Source organism: Malus sylvestris, chromosome 1, assembly GCF_916048215.2.
Source record: "Malus sylvestris chromosome 1, drMalSylv7.2, whole genome shotgun sequence".
Lineage (NCBI taxonomy): Eukaryota > Viridiplantae > Streptophyta > Magnoliopsida > Rosales > Rosaceae > Malus > Malus sylvestris.
Window position 1 is genome coordinate 20,927,011 of NC_062260.1, and position 10,237 is coordinate 20,937,247.

At 37.1% G+C, this 10,237-nt stretch overlaps 1 protein-coding gene across 27 annotated transcripts in view; it reads right to left on the reverse strand.

The window, feature by feature from the left end:
• Positions 1-10,237, reverse strand: part of LOC126597754 (chalcone--flavanone isomerase) — a 53,186-nt gene that overhangs the window by 23,899 nt on the left and 19,050 nt on the right. For 6 of the 27 annotated variants that reach the window (XM_050265188.1, XM_050264659.1, XM_050264615.1 and 3 more), the window contains 2 exons: positions 4,419-4,577; positions 3,864-4,087 (listed from right to left, as the gene is read on the reverse strand). The exons of 7 other annotated variants lie outside the window; for them this stretch is intronic. In XM_050265188.1, the coding sequence (XP_050121145.1) occupies positions 3,864-4,087; positions 4,419-4,577 (383 nt within the window). Of the gene's footprint in view, positions 1-3,433; positions 3,784-3,863; positions 4,088-4,418; positions 4,578-4,687; positions 4,943-8,391; positions 8,808-8,902; positions 9,127-10,031; positions 10,191-10,237 lie in introns of those variants that run through there. 14 more of the 27 variants (XM_050265575.1, XM_050264700.1, XM_050264652.1 and 11 more) reach the window with 10 other exon arrangements.

The following is a 10,237-nucleotide window of genomic DNA, read 5'->3' on the forward strand; positions in this document are numbered from 1 at the left end:
TAAATAAATCTTTTTGCATAAAGGGCCTGATATATATAACTATTTTACCTACCTCTCAATGTTTATGTGACACTCGCTTTTACATGGTTAAGCTCATATGGAATTTTTGAGAACTCATATGAATTTAAATTTTTTCGAGTTGTGTGAGATTCTAATAGCACTTTGTGTTACATATAATTCGCCCTATTTCTCATGTCAATGTTCATTCCGACACAATGCAACATACGAAATTCAGTAGTCACTTATGTTGTGTGATAAAGATGCAGAGAATAAAAATGGTAAATTGACACTAATGATTTTGAGAAAGGTATACCTTACTTCATTGCCACCAAGATTAACCGGAGATATTAGATCATAAGCGTAACTGGTCTTCATCTTAGGGTACAATGGACCAGTTAGAACATATATTGGAACAGCTTCTATTGAAGATACAAAGGGAACCATTCCCTTCTCAAACTGCACAACACACACATTTAGTGATCCTGACCCTTGATTCACATACATGGCTTCATGGTACAATGGCCCTTCCGCCATTGATGCTTTGACCGTTGACCACTTTCGGCCGTTGATACAAAGATCAAACGGCGGAGGGTGGGAGAGACCATCATAGTCTCCGTAGTAGAAGCCCGCCCTGATCAAGTACCGCTGAGTAGGTGCATTGTAAGGCAAAACATAACAATTTTGCTGGTTTTGGTTAGGGAATGATCGGAGGGTGTTCATTGCTTCAAGTGGTTGCTTTTGTGGAACTTGCTTGTTGATGCCTGCCTTGGTGTAGTCATTGTCTGTGACCCATTGGAGTAAGTTTTATCCCAACGTGTAGCATTGCTACCGCAGTCAATGTTCAGATATCTGATTGTAACTGCGATTTAAAAAGCAATAATCAAGAGCAAGTTTGATGTACGCGGTCAATCACAATCTAAACTATCGATCAGGTGACTTTGTACTCGAATGAATATATATGAACAAGAATTGAGAGTTTAGTAACATAACGACATGACGGAGGAAATAAAAATTATGCGTTGCAAGTTATACGTACTATGAGACGAAGCGCGGAATAAATGGAAGGCTAGAAGGAGCGCCGGTACCCATAAATTTGTATTCATAGAGAGTGGCTTGAGTTTTAGAATTGAGAATGAATTTCAGTGAGGGATGTTTGGTTTATGAGGTTAGATTTGATTTAGTTATGTGACTTATGTAAATGAAAATACCCTCCCCTGGATATCTCCACCGCAGAGACGGATATTATAACATATATATACACACACACACTGCTGTGACAAATATATACATACATGTCGCAGTGGCACTATTTCTTGAATTTATCTCTGTTTCGTTAAGAAATATCGAAACCAACATTGTAAACTTCAAACTTTTGATCTAAATATAATTATTTTATAATTACCAATGGGTTTCTATAGAAATTTAGTAAAAAAAAGACTAGCTAGTGGCTTAACCACAACAATTCCATTCTTCTGGGGGTCGGAAAGACTCATGAGGACATTTTAGACTCTCTTGGCAACCATCTTGTGATCGAACCTAGAATGTATCGTATATAAAATGGGCCGATAATTCGTTAAACCTACAACAAAAAAAAGTCAAAGACGTGTGATATATATTTTTACCACCTACAAAAGTAAGGATAAAAACACTTTAAATACTTGCAAGAGTACAAGGTAATTGTAGTATAATCGGCTCTAGCAAGGTCGTTCTCTTCGGGGATTGAATGAATAATTTGTATCAAATCAAATCTTAATTAATTACTTAAAACAAAGTTTTGGAAAAAGGTGATTTTGTGATTTCAAATAATAAAAACAAATTTAATAGAAATAAAGTGACAAAATAAAATAAACTAAAAGAAAACAAGTTTTGAAAATTAAATTGTAAAAACCTAGGGTTCCGCCGTCACCTTAACAATCTTATGTAATTCTTTCAATTACTTATGAATTACAAATGCATATTTTGAAGCCTAGGTTTTCCTAATATATGCCTACTTGGACCCCCAACATAGAGCGTATATCAAACATGCAACCCGTCTGTGTTATTCAAATCAAATCTAAACATGCATGACTTATTAAGCTTTGTGAAACCTTTTAAAAAACCATACAACCCTTAAGACATGGTATTCATCCTAAGTGAACTTGCACATATTAATCACAAGAAGCATTCGTCAATTTCAGGGACTGACCTTTGACCAAAATTGCATCAAATTATTTTTCTAAAGATCCTAATGGTAGCTAAGCATTAAGACAAATAGATAGTTTAAACCGGTGATTAATAATTCAAACATGCATGCATAATATCATAACCAAATTGAAAAGAAACTACATATTCTTGCTAAGGTTCGTAGCATCACCCTAGCAAATGGAATTTAGTTACAAGCAATCATACAACGAAATATTATTAAATATAAGGATAGAAAACACCTTGAAAATAAACTTGAATCCAAAAGCTTTCTAAAGTGTGCATGCATTTTTTTCCTATCCCCCTATCTTCTCTTAAAAAACCATAATGGCTAAAAAGCCTTATTTATACTACTAGAAAATAAAACCCTACCTAGAAAATGTATTAGAATAAAACTAGGAAACCAAATAAATTAGGAAACAAAATCCGACTAATAAAATTCACCCAAAATCTGCATAGTCTCAAAATAGCCACGTTTCTGGATCTTCAGGGCTTCAAAACAGGCCCAAAACGGCTAGAATTAAAGCTTGAGATGTCCCGAGCATAATTGTACAAGGCCTCGAACCCGAAAGACACCATATTGGACACCAAAAAACCCCAAGAAGCCCAAAACGTCACTTTAACAGCACTGTGCGCTGCTCGTTTATTTGATCACCATAGATAAAGAGCTCGGTATAAAATTATGAAACTTTGATACAATCAATTCAACAGACTCACGAACATCCTCCAATTGGAATCACTCCAAAATTCATCTGTTTGATCACTTTTGGCTCCGGAGGAAGTCGAATATCCTACAAAAAAAATATAAATCAAAGTATCAAAATTCTACCAAAATAACCAATAAATTAATACTAAGAATAAGGTAAAATATATAGTATAATATAGACTCATCAACGTGTTAAAGTAAAAATATGGGTTAGGGGTCTTAGGCAGTTAACTAGAGCAGTGTGTCAACCCCTTAGCATTCAAGTTTGAAACTCTTTTTTTTTTTTTTAATTTGAATAGTTTATATTCTTTGTTTGACAAGACAAAATATATTTTAAAGTACTCAATTTTATGGGAAGAGGTAATCGAACTTGGGTGCAAATGGTTAGACCCTCCCAACTGATGATACAAAGCCAGAGATTTGGTCCAAAATTTGGGGTTTGGTTGGGTTCAAAAGCAATGGTACATGCGTATCAGATTAGGCATATTTACCAATCGACATCCATATTTGTTGATTTGAATTAAACATAACAAAACAACACTAATATTCCTCATAAAACATGATCATTTTTCTTTAAATTAAATAAGACATAGCACTTTCCTATAGCTTCATAGATTGTATGTAAATAATTCACTAAGCACAGAACAGGAATCCCTCTCAAGTTTTATTTCTCCTCTCAGTTTTCATGCCTCCACTTTTTCATTTCCGGCTTCAGCACGATAAGATTCCTTGCACCCATTCAACAATTCAGATAACCTCGCGGCCAAACTTTGCTTTGCTGCAGGAGAAACACCGTGCTTTCCAACGATCGACTCTAGAACTGCCTCGGAAAGTAGTTTGTTTTCTATCACCGTGTTTGCAGCTTCAGGTACAGATGCATCTCTAGAGAAGCTAATCTGTGGCGAAAGCAAGGGGGAAAGATGTCAAAATCCGATGTAAACTACAGAAGTAACCATCCAAAAGTAGGATTACTAACCGTTAGTGATCCTTTGGGAGATTGCGTGAAAAGAATGGAGGCGCCGGGTGGGAAGTTTTGATCTTTGAAGACCTCAAGGAACTTTTCAATGGCTTTGCCTTCTGCATCAGTGTAAATTCCGATTGACTTCCAAAAGGCAACGCAATTCTCCGAAACTTTGTCAGAGTATTGCTGGCCTGTGAGTGGCAGTATCGTTGTCACTTGAATGAATTTCTCAAACGGACCTACAAAAGGATAGCGAAGATCATAAACCGCGCTACAAAACTATAGTCATATCTTTAGTAACTGTTTCCTATGCCTCAAGTAATCACCATAACCAGAAGATAGCACTACATTTTGAGAGATTCATTCATTCTAATTGGCTGGTCAGGACTAAATTACCACCATAACCATGAGCATACATAAGTTTAAAAATGAGAGTATAACTCAAGAAATCTACGACATTTGTTGAATGTACAGATCTATATCGGCAACTGAGAGAAGGGCGGGCCACAGGGGATGAATAATGTAACAATATTCAACCAGTCGTTAAAACAGCGAAGAAATCCGTGTTACCTGTAACGATGTCCCTGAAGAACTCAACGGACTCCGTCAACTCCTCGGCCGTCTTACCCTTCCACTTAACGGCGAGCAGAGGCACGGCGTTTTCCTCCAAGTACACTCCGATCGCCGTGAACTTCACGAAGTTCCCCTGAATCTCCAGCCCCCTCACCCCTGCGCACGTTAGCAACCAAAATACCGTCAATCGGAACCAAAAGCAAGCAAAAAACATTCAAACAATCAGAATCGCAGATATAAGCGGCGGAGATGCAAAGTTTACAGACCTGCGCCTCCGAGGAACAGAGTGTTGGAGGAGCCCGGAGGTTTGACGGACGGTGGAAACGCAGTCGTCTCGACCTGGAGTCCGGCGAGCGATGGCGTTGGAGCCATTTGACAATTTTGTTGTTATTGTGTAGAGAGAGAGATGGGGTTTGCTTTCGGAAACGGTGGATTTAAATAGAGATGGAAAGTGGACGGGAGAGACCCGCTTCTCTGGGAATAGAGATGGAAAGTGGACGGGAGAGACCCGCTTCTCTGCCCTCCCACTTTTCATACACACTCATCGTTTCTGTTTTATGATCACGGTTAAGCTATATTAAAATTTTATATTAATTTTTTTATAAAAATAATAATAATATAAAAATTTAACCCAACTTAATACCTTAATTGTAATCGTATAAATAAAAAAAAGATAAGAATGTATAAAAAATAAAAGGACAGAGAGAGTCCAGGTCCGGACGGTAGAGGGTTTGATGAGTAAGAAGAGGCGGTTGCGTGGGAGCCTTAAAGACGTGCGGGCGGCTGGAGGTAAGTCTGGGAGGTGTCCACAAACTGATAGTCTGGTACCCAGAAATAGAGAGAGAGAGAGAGAGAGAGTAAAAGATTGTAAAGAACTTTTCTAAGGTAAAAAGATAGTGATTGGTCCATCTTGGGTGATGTGATCAATTAGTTTTAATTAATAGCTAAAATATCGATAATATTGAAAATATCAGTAATCTAAAAATACGGAAATTTTAATGGAAATATCGAAATATTATCGATATCGATAAAAATTGAATAAAAATCATGAAAATTGTAAGAAAACATTGTAAGTGTAGAAAATATGTAGTAATTAATTAAAGAAGTTTAAACATATCATAATCATTTATATATTGTATAACACATAAACCTTAGGTGAATTTAGAGTAAATAAATTTTTTATTTGTTGAAATTCCTTGATATTTTTTGCTAAATTTTAGAAACTGTGTGTTTACAAATATATTGAAGCAACTTTTTTTATTTAACAATTATTATTTATGAAATTTGAACTTATATATCTTCTTTTTTTCAAATAAAGTGAAATTTAAGTATAATTAGACCAAAATATTAAAACTTATTTAATTTTTGTTAAAATAAATAATAAATAATAAAGCAAATAAATATTAAAAACAAAAAACATTTAAGACAATAGTTGCCAGGAGATACCGGCAATCCTTTATTACGCGCGTTCCACTTCAGTACATACATCGCCACACACAGAGGAATTAGATCCGCTTCGGACCTTAGTGTGTTGAGCTTAAGGATCAAATTATCTAGACCGTTGATTAGTGTGTAAAAGAAATCGGAACTGTTGATTTTGTATGATATCAGGAAAATGAGTTAATAAGGATCTTGAGATTGAATTTATATGGTCCAGATGAATTGATATCTAGGCTCCGAACACTAAGATCCGAATCGGATCCAATTCCACATAGAAGCACACGCGTTTTGTCTCCTTTCCTAAATCAGCCCTAATTCCAATCTAATCCAATCCGCACACGAACCTCAAACCTTAATTCCCAAAATTTGTCCTCTAATTCTTGCCAAAGCCCTCAATTTCTCCCTTTTCCAATCCCACCATCTCCTCGTCCCAAACCCCAACCCTAATCCAGAAGCAGAATGCTTCTTACTCCGGGTCATTATCCTCGCCACCTCTCATCCCCTTCGCCCTCTGCAAATTCCGATGCTTCCATCCAAAACCCTACGAATTCCACCCAAATCACGCCCAAGAACCCTAAAAGCCATCCACAGGTCCTCGACAAGGACACCTATGTTGCGCCGATCGAGAAGATCATCGAAATTGACTTCTTTCACGATATTTCCAAGCTTCGAGACCGCCTCGACTAGCTCGAAGCGATTAACACCCACGACTCAGTTCAGATCCGAGATGCCCAGTTGAAGATCATCGAGCGCCGCGGAAAGAATGTAACTCATAATCCTGACCCTAATGGTAGAATCCCTGTGTTTCCCCCTTCCCCACTCATTCGAACTTTCTCCCTCATTCATCTTCTTGTTTCTTCTCCCTCTATCTCTGTAACTCTCCTTCCCGGAGCACAAGCACAACACACCCACACCCCACCGTGACCTCCACCACAGTGGCACACACTCCGGTGAACACCATTACCACCTATGGACCATTCCTCCTCCCTTTCTCAACTCCCAGCGAGCACCATTAGGCAAGAGGAGGCCTTGTTTGTTTTGGGATCCGGAGAAAAGGGATTGCTCATTTTGATGGGTTTGAGCGTGGATTGCAGAGAGAGGCACTGATCTTGGCAACTACGACGATGGAGCCTCAACTGCAATTTTGCGACGACGGAGCCTCGGCGATATTATCGATAATATCGCGATATATTGATGATAATTAAGTGGATAAGTGTGAAAATATCGCCCTTTCAAAAAAACGATATTATTGGCGATATTTCGCCGATAATATCGATATTTTAGACCTTGGTTTTAATTATGAAAACAATGATTTAATTTTGCGGTCCTCAAAGGGCAAAGAAGAAGAAACCAACTTTTCTAGGATCAAAGGGTAGACAGCTACTTCTTAAAGGGTCATCAAATGGTTTTAATTATGAAAACCACCCACTTGCATGGGGCTTTTTATATTTTTAAAGTTTGGGATGTATAGTATATGCATATAATTTTTTTTTTTGATAGAAAAAGAAAATATTATAGCGAAAAATCTCTTACACAGCTAGTACTAATACAGTCAAATTGAAAAGTTAGGTGAGCATCCACAGGGTGACAAGCATCCTAAATACAAAGATTCGAACAATTAAGACCAATAGACGCCAAAGCATCCCAAATACATAAAAAATTCACATATGTATGTTCTTCTATAAGAAATAACATATTATTCAATAATTATTTACACATGATCAATGGTGGATCCAGGATTTTAACATAGGGTGGTCCTAATATACAAGTTCTAGAAGAAAAAAAATCCGACTAATAAAATTTGCTCAAAATCTGCATAGGCTCAAAACAGCCACGTTTCCGGATCTTCAGTGCTCCAAAACAGGCCCAAAATGGCTAGAATTAAAGCTTGAGATGTCCCGAAGATAATTGTATAGGGCCTCGAACCCAAAAGACACCATATTGGCTACCAAAAAACCCAAAACGTCACTTTGACAACACTGCACGTTGCCCATTTATTTGATCACCATAAATAAACCGCTTAATATAAAATTATGAAACTTTGATACGATCAATTCAACAGACTCACAAACATCCTCCAATTGGAATCACTCCAAAATTCATTTGTTTGATCACTTTTTGCCTCAGAGGAAGTCGAATGTCCTACATTAAGATCAAATTATCAAAATTCTACCAAAATAACCAATAAATTAATACTAAGAATAGGGTAAAATATATAGTATATTATAGACTCATCAACGTGTTAGAGTAAAAATATGGGTTAGGGGCCTTAGGCAGTTAACTAGAGCAGTGTGTCAGCCCCTTAGCATTCAAGTTTGAAACTCTTTCTTCTTAAATTTGAGTAGTTTATATTTTTTTGTTTGACAAGAAGAAATATATTCTAAAGTACTCGATTTTATGGGAAAAGGGAATCGAACTTGGATGCAAATAGTTAGACCCTCCCAACTGGTTGACACAAAGACAGATTTGGTCCCAAATTTGGGGTTTGGCTGGGTTCGAAAGCAATGTTACAGGCATATCAGATTAGGTATATTTACCAATCGACATCTATATTTGTTGATTTGAATTAAACATATAACAATACAACACTAATATTTCTCATAAAACATGATCATTTTTCTTTAAATTAAATACGACATAGCACTTTCCTATAGCTTCATAGATTGTATGTAAATAATTCACTAAACACAGAATAGGAATCCCTCTCAAGTTTTATTTCTCCTCTCTCAGTTTTCATGCCTCCACTTTTTCATTTCCGGCTTCAGCACCATTAGATTCCTTGCACCCATTCAACAATTCGGATAACCTCGCGGCCAAACTTTGCTTTGCTGCAGGAGAAACACCGTGCTTTCCAACGATCGACTCTAGAACTGCCTCGGAAAGTAGTTTGTTTTCTATCACCGCATTTGCAGCTTCAGCTACGGATGCATTTCTAGAGAAGCTAATCTGTGGCGAAAGCGAGAGAGAAAGTTGTCAAAAATCCGATGTAAACTACAGAAGTAACCATCCAAAAGTAGGATTACTAAAGTAGGATTACTAACCGTTAGTGATCCTTTGGGAGATTGTGTGAAAAGAATGGAAGCACCGGGTGGGAAATTTTGATCTTTGAAGACCTCAAGGAACTTTTCAATGGCTTTGCCTTCTGCATCAGTGTAAATTCCGACTGACTTCCAAAAGACAACGCAATTCTCCGAAACTTTGTCAGAGTATTGCTGGCCTGTCAGTGGCAATATCGTTGTCACTTGAATGAATTTCTCAAACGGACCTACAAAAGGATAGCGAATATCATAAATCACGCTACAAAACCCAAGTCATATCTTTAGTAACTGTTTCTTATGCCTCAAGTAATCATCATAACCAGAACATAGCACTATATCTTGAGAGATTCATTCATTCTAATTGGCTAGTCAGGACTAAATTACCACCATAAGCACACATAAATGTACAAACTTAGAATACAACTTGAAAAATTTACAACATTCATCGACCACGACAGATCTATATCGGCCTCTGAGAGAACGGTGGGCAGTAGGATTGCCTCAGTTTGCCATGACTACCAATCATTCTAAAACGGCTCCACCTTAAGATGCAGGGCATGAGCAATATCTACACTTTCAACAGCATCAACAAGAGCTCAAATCAATTTACCAAAAGATACAGAAGGCATCCATTTGAAGATTAATATGATTATAGTTTGAATCTGACCGTGCAACCGGACTATGATAAATAGAAGGGAAGATATATATGAAACCAACTTATCTTTAACAAGTCATCCACTTGTGTGAACCTTTTTTAATGTGAAAATGTACTTATGAAAAGGTACGGATAAAGGGTCAAACATATATAAGTTAAATAAAATTGTTAAATAAAGAGTCGAAAATATGTATTCATAGGTCGAACATCAATGAATTTTGCTCCAAAAGAAGTCAAAAGTTAACTTAAACTCTAAATTTGACTTATTTCATCTCTAATACACTGAAAAAAATTAGTTATATATATGAATAATTTTTCGTTCTATCTGGTAAATTTAGCTAAAATTGGTTTCACCATAGCATGCAATTTTATTCCTTTGCTAATTATAACACGACAAAGTAACAAATTTGCATTGGTAACTGGAATTTACTGTCAAAATTCAAACGGTTGTTAAAACAGCAAAGAAATCCCCGGTACCTGTAACGATGTCCCTGAAGAACTCAACGGACTCCATCAACTCCTCGGCTGTCTTACCCTTCCACTTAACGGCGAGCTGAGGCACGGCGTTATCCTCCAAGTACACTCCGATTGCCGTGAACTTCACGAAGTTCCCCTGAATCTCCAGCCCCCTCACCCCTGCGCATGTTAGGAAGCAAAGTACCGTCAATCAAAACCAAAAGCAA